We start from the raw sequence: 14591 nt of genomic DNA on the forward strand, positions 1-14591 counted from the left end.
TGTTCTTGGGTACGTCAATTTGATTGTCCAAAAGTTGTAGGCCAAAATTTCACCAATTGTTTGGTCTATTGTTGTTGGTTGAAATTGAGCACACAAAGTGTTTGTTGAATTTTCTCATTGGCCTAGTACCTTGCTTTCACTATATCTCGTGGCTTCTAGAACTAGTAATTACTTGCCTAGTTGCATAGCTTGTTTGTGATTTGTGCTACCCTTGTGGATTAACATCATTGAGAGCAAGTGAGGGAGAGTATCCTAGCCACCAAAATTTCTAAGCCCTCCGAGTGTCATTGGGTGTGAGTTTGGGGAAAGAGGATTTTACAATATGGGAAGTGAGCTCCTCACTAAATTCTCCATTCTCGGGTGTGTGTTGTTTGTGTTACTAACAAAAAGGGACTTGTCCCTAGTCTTGTCCAATTTGTTTCGTAGGTACTTGAAATGGTGAACTCTAAGCATAACTCGCCTGTAAAGAAATTCGTCTCATCATCCGATCGTACTATCAAAGAGATGTTCTCCTCAATCATGAAGGAGATGCACGAGGTGCGGGGTATTGTGAATGCTATGCAAGGAGGATTTACTGCGTATCATGAGGATATAAGCCACCTTAGAGATAAAGTTAGACATAACCATTCCATGGCACCTAGTGACCGAGAGAGACATGGTAGGAGTGGCTACAAGTCAAGGTACCATGATGATGGACTTGATAAAGGGAGTAGAAGGGAACAAGCTCCAAAGTTCCATGGAGAGTCTCACTCTAGGTGGATGAGGGATCATGATCGTTATAAGGTGCATGAATGGTTAATGGGGGAGGAAGTCTCAAGTAACGCAAGGATGAGCTCAAGCCCTCGACATGGTGGTGGAGACACAAGCCGAAGAAGCATCCCACCAAAGAAGGTGGACCTATCTTATTCTAGCTATCACATGAAGGTTTCGTCGTGGTTGTCATCCAACTTCACTCCTTCAAAGAGCTTGATTCAAAATAAGTGTGGCGATGTTAACCACATTGTTAAAGAGCATGTCAAGCATAGGGTGGATTTTGTTGCCGATGATGATGAAGAAGAGTCTTCCACGGCCGTACATGAAGAAGACGCACGCCCAACTTTAAATGATGGCGTGTCTAGCATAGTGGAATGAAAACGATGAAGAAGAGTCTTCCACGATGATGATGAAGAAGAGGCCGTACATGAAGAAGACGCACGCCCAACTTTAAATGATGGCGTGTCTAGCATAGTGGAAGCTGAAAACGAGGAATGAGCAAGAGAGAGAAGTAAATATAGAGTGTGAGAAAAGGCTAAAAAGTGAGATGCAAAAGCCAAGAGAGAGTGGTGGGGATGAGTGTGAATCAAAACAACCAAGAGAGAAAAACTACAAGCATGTGAGAAAAAAAGTTGTCTGTTAGATTCTAAGATCAACCTTGGGAGGGCTCTAAATCACCCTATCCTTTTTGCCCTTCGTGAGGAGAATGACCCTTATTTCACTAACTCTTTTAACATGTCTTTTCTCTTTGATGGCTTTTTAAAACATGAATTGGAATGTGAACCTCGAATCGTGGATGCACCAAGTAACTTCTTAACGGTGATGAACTCATGGAAACAAGGTCAAGTTAAATCACCTCTTTCCCAAGGTTCAAGTATTCTCACCTTAAGTTGTGATAATGATTTAATGAAACAAGTAAATGTGATTGGTTTTCAAATGCCCATTTGTGTTGATACTCGTATCACTTGTGGTTTGTTTGATATGTGGCATGATAATCTTGAATCATTACTTGCTAAGTTTAGTCTTACAAGCTATCAGGATCCGTTCTTGTGTGTCCCTAGCCCTTCTAAGAATGTAAATTCTTTTATGAAGGCAATGTTAGATATGTGGATTGGTAGAGTGGGTGAATTTGGGACCAAGAGGTACAAAGTATTTGATGTATATGTGTCTTGGCATGATAGGTTCTATTATTGCAAGACAATCAAACATTTTAATAGAGTTGGTATGTTTTAAGTCTATTTTGTCAAAGATCTTACAACAAATGGTTTTGTTTTGAGGTGCCTTGTGAATGAATTGTTAGACTTTTGTGCCTCCATGTCATGTGCTTATATTTTGGACTCGTTAGAGTATGATCAAGGACAATGTCTTGATGGGATGCACATTTGTGTTAGGAGAAAACTTGGTAACCATACCATTGCTTATGAAATTGAGTATACATGTGTAGTATGGTTAGGTTGTAAATCATATGCTTCTTACTTGATGCAAGCTTCATTGTTTGATCATAGCCTCTGAAGATGCTAGAAACGTGCAGTGCGGTTTGTGTAATTTCACTCGATCTAACAAGTTCAGAGGATTCGACTAGACTTCAGAGGCTAAAAGATCATGAAACTATCAGACAGGGGTCGTTGGATGCTCTCTATTTCTTCAAAACCTCAACCCACTATACTACAACTTAGCACATGGAAGTAAAGGATCGATCCCACGAGGACGAAGGTGTTACGAAACTGCATTTGAGGATGTTTTGGGAAAAGGGGTGTTGGCTGCTGCCACGCAATTTTGTGGGTCGAGAACTTAAAACTACTGGGTCTGAGAGATAGGAAAAACTACTTTACTCTGCCTACTGGGTCTAAGAAATGAGAACGTATGGAACTTGCATGACTTTTGAGAAACGAGATATTTTAAAGTTCTAAGATAACTGGAGTTAACTTAACTAGACGGACTTTCCTAATTTGGGCAGGCAGGGACAAAGCGAAAAGTAGAGACAAGTTTTCTTAAACTACCAGGGTCTGGAAAAGTATGCAGAAAAGTAAAAAGACAAAGCGTATAGTACTGACAGGGTCTGGAGAACAATGCAGAAAAGTAAAGTACATGCAGAAAAGTACTGACATAAAGCAGATCTGGTTCTAACTACCCACAACTTCATCTTCTTCGGGAATCAAACGAGAATAGCAGATAAAACAGAGTATTAAACACCATGAAAACAGAGCAAACTTCAGATCTAACTAAAACGAGAAATTTAAGCCTAAACTAACAGATCTACGCTACTGGACCTAAAGGATGCAGAAACAGAAAGTAAATAGCCATAATCATGCAAACGTAAACAGCAAACATCAGATACATGAAACTCCAACTCAAATCCACCACGATTCAACAAATTCAGACACCTCCATACGTAAATCCACAACCTCCAACAACAAACCAACAGATCTCAGCTCCAAACATCCAACAATAAACAAAAACGAAAGCAAAAGGCAAGAAACAAACATCAACTCAGCGAGATCCAACAAAAACCAACATGAACTTCCATAATAACGAGAAATAGGTTCGAATCCAGTAGATCAAAGCAAGAACTAGAGTTACGAAGCTTAAAACCCAACAAGTACTTGAAACGAAAGTAAACTAAGCAAAGCAAAGTAAATATTGTTTCTTCGCCTTCACAAGGCGATGTTACACAGCAGCAAAACGACGATGAGAACCACGGTGGCCAGAATCCTCCATCTCCAAGTGCGCAGCAAGTGAAAATGAGAAATTTGAAGTGTGGAACTAAGGTATGGAACGAAAGCTTGAGCTAAGAGTGTGTACAAGTGGTCGTCTTGTTCTTCAAGGTTGAGCTCTTTATATATGTGAGGCTCTGATCCCTAGGGTATCCCTATGGTGATTTGACGCTCTTGCCCTTGAGTAAGACTTTTAAAATGATCTGCTCATGCTCCATTCTGTTCCTGTCGCCAACTTTTAATTCTCCCAGGTCTGGACGACGACGTCTGATTTTTACTTCAATTTCTTTTCTTTTGCATCTGCCAGGTCAGGTAACAGCAACTCCTAGGTCCGGCATATTTACTACGCACCTGAACTCATAAACGCACATTAGCGCCCCCAAATGCACAAAATTTTAACCCAAAACCAATGAATGAAACGAGCCTTATTAAACTGCTCACACTTAAACCATACTTGTCCTCAAGTATAAAGACAAGAAAAAGGAATAAGGCAAGTTTCAATGCATGGATTCCCCTTAACCGACTCTACTAAAAAGAAAAAGACTCAAACTACTAGACCTAGACGCTAAAGGACTTAGACAAAGAAAACAGACAAAAACACATATACTAAAACACATTAACACATAAATGCATAAACTGGTTTATATTCTAGCAGCCATCCCCACAAGCTTAAGGTCAATCCAAGAATCTACAGTCTCCGAATCTTCACCTTCCCTTCTTCTATCTAATCGGCTTGTCAGTTTGTCAAGATAGCCTCTAACTTCACTAACTGTTGGATTCGCTCGATCACTCATTCCTCATCATGGATGTTAGGATCGTTCGCTCTTATATTGTTATATCATTGATGCCTCGGGTCAGAGAGTTCCCCTGTCTTTACTCTTATTATAATTTTTTTCTCCTTCCCTCCTGGACTTTGTCCAGCTTATACCTCCAGTTTTTTTTTTTTTTCAGACTCTCTGGACTTTGTCCAGCTTATTCCTCCTTTTTAGACCCTGGACTTCGTCCAGCTTATACCTCTCCCGAGAGGTTATTTCTATCACCAAAACTTTTCTCCTTCTAAGTTCTCTCCCTAAGCATCAAGTGGCAGCCCTCTCATTTTTTGTTAGTATGAAGTGTTTAAGGCTTATAGCTCACTTTTATGGAGGGCTTCACAACTAGATCAGTCGAGGCATATTCTATCGTCCTTACTTCATCCAAACCGATTTTGATTTATTAAGGAAAAGGGCATCAAAGTTGACATGCATTCTCTCTTCAATTACTCTCACTAAGGGGCTTTTGCTTTCTATTTACCAGTTATGCATAAACACAGAATTTCCTACTAAACGACTTACTACTAACTCCTAGACCTAGCAAACAGACACACATGCTTGACACTAACTTGCACTAACTCCCTCCCCCCTCCCACTTCACCATGCTTGTCCCCAAGCATTTTTGGTGAAGTGGAAATCAGGGCTAAGTTTGTGTGACACTCAACAGACTCACAAAACACATATTATATAAAAACAAACTTCTCACACTTAGACCGAGCATCGGGCTAAGTGGGAGAAGATACACAAATATACAAACTTAACAGATAAGCAAGGAGTATTCACAGAAACATATAAACGGGCATGCTTTGTAAAAAGAACTAAAACATAAAAAGATATAAAAAAAACGGAAACTTAAACTTACTTGGTTATTTGGGGGGGGGGGGGGGTTTCAATTCTGGCTCTGGTCCCCCGTGGGACCAGATTTCTTGGGCACCGTCTTCACTTTCTTCTGGCTTGGTTTGGGTTCATCATCTTTCTTGGCCTTCTGTTCCCCTGGCCTAGGGGTATCCTTTTTCGCTGGTACACTGGTGGTGGTCTCACTGTCCTTCCTCTTCCTGGCTTATGGCATTTCCTGGACGCTGGATGCGGGCTTTTCTGGGGTCACTCCTGGGGTCAGTTGCCTAAGCTCTGTGGGCAGCTTCGGGGGCATGCGCTGCTGTTGGGCCCGGAGGATCTTTTGGTCAACCACGGTGACCATTCTCATCATTGTCTCCACAGCCTGGGCCATCTTGTCAGCTTGCGCACCCATCATCTCCCTCTGAGTTACCGCCTCTTGGTGCAGCTTCAGCAAAATCTCCTGTTGCTGCACCGTATTTGCGCCCAGCTTTAACATCGTCTCCTCCATCCTTGTCTGCCACCCTTCATTTGCCACTCTTTCACTACCTTTTTCTTCTGTCTTCTCAGTCTTTATCTTGACTCCATCAAACCTCCCCACTTCGTAAAATCTCAGCACGTCATCCTTCATTATCGTCAATCCTTTATTGAAGAAGAACGCGAGATCGAAGTATCCTGGGGCGCTATACATTGGCAGGTTTGTGACTGAGTCGGCTATCTTCATTGACACATTCCTCTGGAGGTATGCTCCCAGCAAGTTGCAAGTGTAGAGATGGCAGTCGGAGTGGGTTCTGACTCCCTGGCACGCATAAGCAGTCCAGTACCCGAGGTGGACCTTTACGTTGTTCAGCATACACCACATGAAGTATAGCTCTGGAGTGGTAAGGGTTGCACCTACTTGACCCAGGAGATTGTACCCAATATACACTTGTGCCAGGCGGAGCACTGGATCAGTAATGTGTACCCCTTCGATGTGCTTGTCTTGAATTTGGCCACCTTCTTGTGGGAAATCATCCTCCAGGCCTCCTCAGCATCGAAGCCTGCTGTGTTCTTGGGTGCGCCGATCTCCCTCTCATTCCAGGTCCCTTCTTCCTCTTCCTCGGGTGTGAGTAGTCTCATTCTCAGTGACCACTCTCTAATACTCATCTTCCATCTCTTCATTGAACAGTTGGAAGGAGATTGTGTCCGCGTCGAGATCCGTAGTTTGCTTGAAAATGAAGGATGTGAAGAACTACTTCGCCAGAGCCACCGGTACCTCCTCTTCGCTGTGGTTAAGAAGCCACTCAAACCCGATGCTCTTGAAGTAGGAGATGAACTTCTTCTCCACTCCCAGATCCCTCAGGTCCGAGAGGCACAACTTCTTCCCGGATTTCGCCGACTTCCCATTCGCGGCGCGTCCATCACATGCTCGCTGCAACTTGGGGTCCTCAAACTGGACCATCGCTTCCAACAACCTCTTGGTCACTAGGACCTCCATCGTTTTGAACGGGCTTTCTTCCACATTAGGTATTTCCGCCTCCTCTTCTTCTGTCGGATGGGCAAATGGCACTCGGATCGCCTCCGGCTCGCTAATCACCAGAGTGGTGTTCGTGGGGCGAGATTTCTTCTTTTGGGGCTTAGCAGTATGCTTTCCCTTCCTCTTCCTTTCCGCCTCATATCTCGTCTCCAGGGCCTCTGGAGAAATATCCTTCTCGGCTGGCAAAGTTTCCTGGACCTGAGGGATATCATCCCATGTTTCCTCTATGTCATCCAGCCTCAGGTTCTTGGCCCTGCCTGCCTCTGCCTCATCCTCCTGCTTTCTATTCCGACAGGACTGATTCCTCGTCAACCTCTCATCTATCGGGGTCCCTTGGTCATCAGTTGGGGTGTCGTCTTCCACGACTATCTCCGTCTCTATCTTCTCTCTTACGTCCTCGGTCTCTTCTCTGTCAGCATCTCTTTCTCCTTTTTTCTCGACATCCTCCCCATTAACATTCTCTTCCTCCTCTGTCTCCTTCTCAACAACTTTCTCATCAACACTCCCACCTTCCTTTTCAGCCTTCTCATCACCCATTGCTTCACCTTCTTCACCTACTCTACCCTTCTCACCATCTACAGCCTTCTCCACATCCTGCCCTTCCGTCTCTTCTACATCCCCTGATTCCACTTCATGGTTCTCCCTTGCTTCAACACCCTCCCCACTGTCTATACCCTCTCTTTTCTCCCTCATCCCCCGACCTAGTGGCCTCTTCATCCAATGTTTCCGCTTGCTCAACTCGTTCACCCTCCTCCTCTCTGTCAGATTCTTCAATATCCATCCTATCACCCTCCTCCTCGATAGTTTCTTCCTCATTTACAGAGGACTCGGCTAGGGGTTCAGTTTCTGTTTGAGGAATAGTGTTTGGGGGGTTCGTTTCTTGGGTTAGGGTTTTAGGTAAGATTTGGGGGTTTTCTTGGTGTGGGGTCAAGGCTTGTGCTGTAGATGTTTCGATTAAGGTTTTGGGCCTTGGTGGGATTGTAAGTGGGGTTAGGGCAGGAATTACCTCTTCTTGTTTTCGGCATGCCTCCGACATCTTGGCGAATAACTTGCTCGCCTTCGGCTTTTTCCCATATTTCTTCATGAATTCCTGTATGACCTCCTCTTCGTCTAGATCTTCGTCGTCGGATTTCGCCTCAGTGGAGATAATTTCGGCGGTGGGGTTGCTTTGGCAGATGTCCGGTTGTGGTTGAACTTCGGCCGGCGTGGGCTGTGGTGGAACTTCGGCTGGTGCGGGTACTGGATTTCTTTCTGGCGGCGGTGACGGTGGTTTCTCGGCCGCAGGGGTCGAACTCGTCGCCGTCTTTTTGGTCCTTTCTTTCGGTGGGTTCTTCCCGCGGGCTGAGCGGGCCATCGGATTCCTCTGCATTTTGGTTCGTCGCGGTGGTTGTGGTGGTAGATGATCGGTGGTGGTGGTGGTATGCTTTCGGCACTGCAGAGAGAAAAATAATTTTTTTGGAGTTAGGTTTTAGGAGTTATGGGAATTTTAATTTAGGAGAGGGAAGTTAATTAGTTTTAGGGAAGTTATTTTAGGAAGAAAAAAGAAAATAAAACGAAAATAAAAGAAAAGAAATAAAAGAAAAAGAAAACGAAATAAAATAAAACGACATGATTGGCTACAGGCGAACGGTCGCGTCCTGACGCAAGCAACCGTACGCCTCGCCAGCTTTTTGAAATTCAAAACTTTTTAACTTCCCCCTAATTTCTCTCTTCTTCCCTCGGACCGGATAATCCTCAACACTTCGTAAAAAAAACGAAATTTGCTGAACATCTGGGTCAAAAAGATAAGCTTTTCAAATTTGTGTATTTCCTCAGACGCTCAGAATTTCAAAAATCTTTTTGGGTTTTAGAAGTATATACTTTTCTATTTTCATAAAAAAAAACTTATTCAAGTTATTTACATCTAAATGTTTAAACATTCTTGGGAACTAACTGGTCCAGTCAGTTGATCAAAAAATTTACCCTATCTACCTGACCCAGTAATTCCCTAAGAATATTTAAACATGGCTTACTAGGCAATAGTGGAAGGTGTGTGGAGTGGAATTTCTTCCACTTCACACAACTTCGAGCTATCCCTAAACACCTTCACTCTATGACCATTAACTAGGAAAGGAACAGAGTTAGCATTGACTCCCTGAATTTCCACTGCTCCATGCGCTCGAATGCCAACGATTGTGTAAGGCCCTATCCACTTGGACTTCAGCTTTCCAGGCATGAGCATGAGCTTTGACTGAAAAAAGAGTACTTTCTGTCCGAACTGCAGCTCATTGACCCGAAGGTTTTTGTCGTGCCAGAGTTTGGTCCTCTCCTTATACCACATGGCTGAATCATATGACTCCAACCTCAATTCCTCTAGTTCCTGCAGTTGCAGTTTCCTCTCTTCCTCACAAGCATGAGCCTTCATATTCATTTCCTTGACTGCCCAATACGCTTTGTGTTCTATCTCTACGGGCAGGTGGCACATTTTTCCGAATACAAATCTGTAGGGTGACATTCCTATTGGTGTCTTATAAGCGGTTCTATAGGCCCAGAGGGCATCATCTAGACGCTTGCTCCAGTCCTTCCTCGAGGTATTCACCGTCTTCTCTAGGATGCCCTTGATCTCTCAATTTGAGATTTCAGCCTGCCCATTTGACTGGGGATGATACGCAGTAGATAACCGATGGTGGACTCCATATTTTCTCATCAGTGCTTCAATCGTCCTATTACAGAAGTGAGTTCCTTGGTCTGAGATGATCACTCGGGGCACGCCATATCGGTTGAATATATTGGCCTTTAGAAACTTTGAAACTTCCTTCGCGTCGCTTGAACTTGTAGCCTTGGCCTCTATCCATTTAGACACGTAATCCACAGCAACCAATATATACGTATTTCAATATGAAGATGGGAATGAGCCCATGAAGTCCATGCCCCAAACATCAAAGATCTCGCAGACTATTATCGGAGTCTGTGGCATCTCATCTCTCATAGAAATCCCTCCGGTCAGTTGGCACCTATTGCAATTCTGGCAGAACTCATAAGCATCCCTATTCAGCGAAGGTCAGTAGAAACCGCTATCCAGAACTTTCCTTGCAGTTTTCCATGGGCCGAAATGGCCACCACACGCTAGTGCATGGCAATGGTTCAGTACGTCTCTTTGCTCCCACTCTGGAATACACCTTCTTATCACTTGATCTGAGCCCATCTTCCAGAGGTATGAGTCATCCCAAAAGTAGTACTTGGATTCACTTTTAATTTTCATCCTCTGGGCCCTAGTGATTTCTTGTGCGGCAGGTAGTTCTCTAGTAACTAAATAATTCGTCAGGTCCGCGAACCAAGGCTCGTCATTCAGTTTGCCTTTCCGTTTCTCCGACTCCTCCGGCCCAGTTAACACTAGCACTGCTACCCATCTGATGGGTCTAGTGGATCCCCCTAAGTAATACAAACGCTCCTCTGGAAAAGCATTGGGTACGGCTTCCTCATCTTCTCCTTGGGTAATTCTGCTTAAGTGGTCAGCCACTCTATTCTCGCTCCCTCTCTTAGCTTTGACTTCTCAGTCGAACTCTTGCAATAGCAGCACCCATCGGATTAGCCTTGGCTTAGATTCCTTCTTGGCTAGGAGATATTTAATTGCGGTGTGGTCAGTGAACACTATTGCCCTCGACCCCAGTAGATATGGTCAGAATTTTTCAAATGAGTACACCACAACCAGCATCCCCTTCTCGGTGGTGTCATAGTTCTTCTGGGCCTGGTTGAGAGTCTTTGATGCGTAAAATATGACATAACTTTTTCCTTCGATCCTCTGGCCCAAAACCGCTCTTATTGCAAAGTCACTTGCGTCACACATTACCTCGAAGGGGTAATTCCATTTGGGCGAGCAGATTATCGGAGCTGTGACCAGGCAATCCTTGAGTAGTTGGAAGGCTTTTTTACACTTATCATCAAACTCAAACTATACATCATTCTGGAGAAGCCTTGTCAGGGGCTGGGCGATTTTCACGAAATCTTTAATGAACCTTCGGTAGAACCCAGCATATCCCAAGAATCCTCGAATTTCCTTCTGATTCGTTGGGTGTGGAAGCTTAGACATTACCTCCACCTTTGCTTGATCTACCTCGATGCCCCTCTCAGATACAACATGTCCTAGTAATATCCCCTCCTTGACCATAAAGTGGCATTTCTCATAGTTTAGCACCAGGTTCTTCTTCCTGCATCTCTCCAAAACAACATCCAGGTGCCCCAGGAAAGTCTCAAAAGAATCTCCATATACAGTGAAGTCATCCATAAAAATTTCTATGCAGTCCTCCAGCAAATCTGAGAAAATGCTCATCATACATAGCTGAAACGTCCCAGGTGCGTTGCATAGACCAAACGGCATTCTTCGGTAGGCGTATGTTCCAAAGGGGCAGGTAAATGTGATCTTCTCCTGATCCTTCGGATTGACATAGATTTGGAAGTATCCACCGTAGTCGTCTAGAAAGCAGAAGTATTGCTTTCCCGCCAACCTTTCCAGCATTTGGTTGATGAAGGGTAGCGGGAAATGATCCTTTCGTGTGGCCGCATTGAGTTTCCGGTAGTCTATGCACATTCTCCACCCCGTGACTAACCTTGTGGGCACAAGCTCGTTGCGGTCATTCGTGACTACTTGTATTCCTGATTTCTTCGGCACCATGTGAACAGGACTCACCCACTCACTATCGGGATGGAGTATATGATTCCCAGGGCCAGCAGTTTCAATACTTCCTTTAAGACTTCCTCTCTCATGTTGGGATTGAGTTTCCTCTGGAGATCCCGGTGTGCCTTGGCTCCTTCTTCCAATCGGATGTGGTGCATGCATAGATCGGGACTGATCTCCACCAGGTCAGATAGAGTCCACCCTATTGCTTTTTGGTTCCTCCCCAACACTTCCAATAACTTGACTTCTTGCTCCTGGGTCAGAAGGCTGTTGATTATGACAGGCAAAGATTCGCCTTCGCCTAGGTAGGCGTACTCCAGACCCGGAGGAAGGTTCTTCAACTCTTTCTATGGAGGGGGTACTTCAGGGGGCAACGGGTTCTTTTCCATACCTTTCTTGACCAGCTCGTCCAACTCTGGCAACTTTTCCATACTGGCCAGTTGGACTGATCCTTTGGACCCGGGGGATCCTGTTTTGCCACAGAAGTCCATTATTGCCTTTATGATTTTTTCATCAGATAGCCCTTGCTTAATAACTGCTTCACACCATCCTGCAACTTCTTTTCTCATAGATTCGGTCATCTCCGAGGCATCAACCTATTCCTGCAATAGTTCGGTCTCAAGAAACTCCTGGACCAGGGGGTTAATGACATCAACAAAATGGCGGTTTTCCACGTCAAGTGGTTTCCTCATAGCTTCATCAATGCTAAAAGTGAATTTCTCCCCATTGTAATCTAAACAGATGGTGCCATCAAAAACATCAATTATAGTCTTAGTGGTCCTCAAAAATGGTCTTCCTAAAAGAACGCCACTAGACTCAACAGTTTCATTGTCACTCATTTTTATCACATGGAAATCAGCAGGGTACAGAAAATCATGAACTTTTAATATCACATTTTCTAACACTCCTTCAGGGCTAATGCATGATCTATCAGCTAACTGGATCACCACTTTCGTATCAGTCATTCTTGCTCCTACCAGTTTTTTATATATGGAAAGCGGTAGCACATTAATAAACGCACCTAGATCACACATAGCATGCTCGACTCTGACACCTCCTATAGTGATAGGTAAGGTAAACATACTTGGGTCAGTTTGCTTCAACGGCATTATCCTCTTCTGAATTATTGCAGATACATTCTCCCCGATCACGATCTTTCCATCGGATTTTGCCTTGGCCGCAATGAACTCCTTAATGAATTTGCTGAACGGGGGCAGCTTCAAAGCCTCTAGAAAGATCGTGGCCTTGTGTTCCTGCAAGCCTACCGTCGCGATCTGAGATAATTGCTTTGACATCAGATCCATCGCGGCCTTGTGTTCCTGCTGAGCATCTTGGAGCTTGTGGACTACGTCATTATTGGCCAGTAAGTTGTTCTGCACGTGCTGTTGAGAACTCACTACGTCATGGACCATATCATCCAGATTCCTCTGGGGCCTGGAGTTCGGTTGACTGCCACTTGGCCCTTGACCGTGATTTGGCCCACTCCCTTGGTGCGAGCGAAAGTTTTCTTGACCTCCTTGGTTGTTGTTGTACTGATTCCCTGGTTCTTGATAGTTGTTGTTCCTCTGGTGCGGGGATACATATGAGTTTCCCTAGTTATATTGATTCCTATTGTTCCAGTTAGGTTGATTTCCTTGACCTCCTTGACTCCAATTACTTTGTCCTCCTTGATTCTAGTTGCCCTGTCCTTCTTGATTCCTTCCGGACCAGTTGGACTGGTTCCCTTGGTTTCCTTCTGAGTTAGTAATATGGAGTTGAGGGTTTTGATTCCCATCGGACCACCTGAAGCATGGATTGTCCCTCCATGGAGCTTCTTTAATATTCCACTGGTTCCAATTACTGCCCTGATTATTTTGGTTCCAATTTTCCACAACATTTACATGGGCTGGACAATCCATCCCTCCTTGAGATCCGCAACAATTGTAACCATCCTCTGGACCCAGTGCTTGTTTATCTTTTTCTGTTGGACCCGGTGAGTCGTTCTTCCCCAGGGCGGTTAGAATAGTCTTCTCCAGCTGCTCCATTCTAACATCCATCCTTGCATCCACTCGGGCATCCCTTCTCTCTTCACTTTGCACTGTTACTGCATCTGCACTTCCTCGCCTTAGGATGGTACGAGGTGAATCGTATACCTTGTTTGCATCAATTAATCTTCCCAGTATCTCTCGGGCCTCGCTCACCTTCCTCTTTGGACTCAGGTTTTTCCCCTTCATAGAATAGATAGTAGGTTTCGGCTTCCATCATCCTGTGGTTTGGGCAAGCATCGAGCAACCCCTTAAATCTGGACCAGTATTAACTCAACGATTCATCATATTCTTGCTTGCATTCCTGGATCTCCTTCTTAAGAGCATTCGTTTTGTTAGAAGGGAAAAAGTAATCCAGGAATTCAAACTTGAAATCCTTCCATGTGTTAATCGAGTCGGGTGTCAACCTTAATATAGCCTCTCCCTTCAGCGCAAACGGAATTGCGCGTAGGCGGTAATCCTCCTCTATTGTATCGTTGGGCCTCTTCTGAATACTGCAAAGCTTACTGAATTCGTTGAGGAATTCGTATGGACATTCATTCCTCCGACCCGATAAATTGGGTAGAATACCCAACACGTTAGTTTTGATGTCGATCGCCCTCTGGCGCTGGGTGGAGACGATAGCCTGGGCGGGCTCGCCATCTAAATGGGCAGTGAGCGAGCCGATCTCCGGGTCGTCGTCGCCTGCGTTGGCCATACCTTCAACGCCTTCCTCCTCTGTTTCTGAGGCTGACTTTGGTTCCTTCTTAACTGACGAAGTTGACTCCTCGTCGCTCTCCGAACTCAGGTGGACTGGCTCCCATGTTGTAAGCCCCGATCTGGTGGTAACTGGGAATATCGCTTCCTTGACCCGCCAACTAGTCTGGGCGCTTCTCCAACCAGGTGAGTTGTTCCATTGTCCGAACCGGTAGCTCCTGTTCATAAACTGAAAAAAGAAACAAAAGAAAACATAGTAAATAAACTATTTACACCAAAACATTCGCAAACACATAAATAACACCATGCATCCCCGACAACGGCGCCATTTTGAAGATGCTAGAAACGTGCAGTGCGGTTTGTGTAATTTCACTCGATCTAACATGTTCAGAGGATTCGACTAGACTTCAGAGGCTAGAAGATCATGAAACTATCAGACAGGGGTCGTTGGATGCACTCTATTTCTTCAAAACCTCAACCCACTATACTACAACTTAGCACATGGAAGTAAAGGATCGATCCCACGAGGACGAAGGTGTTACAAAACTGCATTTGAGGATGTTTTGGGAAAAAGGGGTGTTGGCTGCTGCC

The 14591-nt window shown here is 44.6% G+C and overlaps 3 protein-coding genes across 3 annotated transcripts; all 3 read right to left on the reverse strand.

Moving 5' to 3' along the window:
- Positions 1 to 6341: 6341 nt before the first annotated feature.
- On the reverse strand, positions 6342 to 7442 carry LOC125194862 (ribosomal biogenesis protein LAS1L-like). The gene has a single exon (XM_048093078.1). The coding sequence runs from the start codon at positions 7440 to 7442 to the stop codon at positions 6342 to 6344; it is 1101 nt and encodes a 366-aa protein (XP_047949035.1).
- A 111-nt stretch (positions 7443 to 7553) lies between these two features.
- On the reverse strand, positions 7554 to 7980 carry LOC125194863 (pistil-specific extensin-like protein). The gene is made up of 2 exons (XM_048093079.1): positions 7633 to 7980; positions 7554 to 7565 (listed from the first exon to the last, which is right to left on the reverse strand). The coding sequence occupies exons 1-2, from the start codon at positions 7978 to 7980 to the stop codon at positions 7554 to 7556; spliced, it is 360 nt and encodes a 119-aa protein (XP_047949036.1).
- A 657-nt stretch (positions 7981 to 8637) lies between these two features.
- On the reverse strand, positions 8638 to 9090 carry LOC125194864. The gene has a single exon (XM_048093080.1). It carries the CDS (start codon positions 9088 to 9090, stop codon positions 8638 to 8640), a length of 453 nt encoding a protein of 150 aa, XP_047949037.1.
- Positions 9091 to 14591: the final 5501 nt, after the last annotated feature.

This window comes from Salvia hispanica, chromosome 6, assembly GCF_023119035.1.
Source record: "Salvia hispanica cultivar TCC Black 2014 chromosome 6, UniMelb_Shisp_WGS_1.0, whole genome shotgun sequence".
Classification (NCBI taxonomy): domain Eukaryota; kingdom Viridiplantae; phylum Streptophyta; class Magnoliopsida; order Lamiales; family Lamiaceae; genus Salvia; species Salvia hispanica.

Excerpts from the sequence above, each read along its gene's own strand:
- LOC125194863 (XM_048093079.1), bottom strand. The coding sequence starts at position 7,980 with ATGGCCCGCTCAGCCCGCGGGAAGAACCCACCGAAAGAAAGGACCAAA.
- LOC125194864 (XM_048093080.1), bottom strand. The coding sequence starts at position 9,090 with ATGTGCCACCTGCCCGTAGAGATAGAACACAAAGCGTATTGGGCAGTC.
- LOC125194862 (XM_048093078.1), bottom strand. The coding sequence starts at position 7,442 with ATGAGGAAGAAACTATCGAGGAGGAGGGTGATAGGATGGATATTGAAG.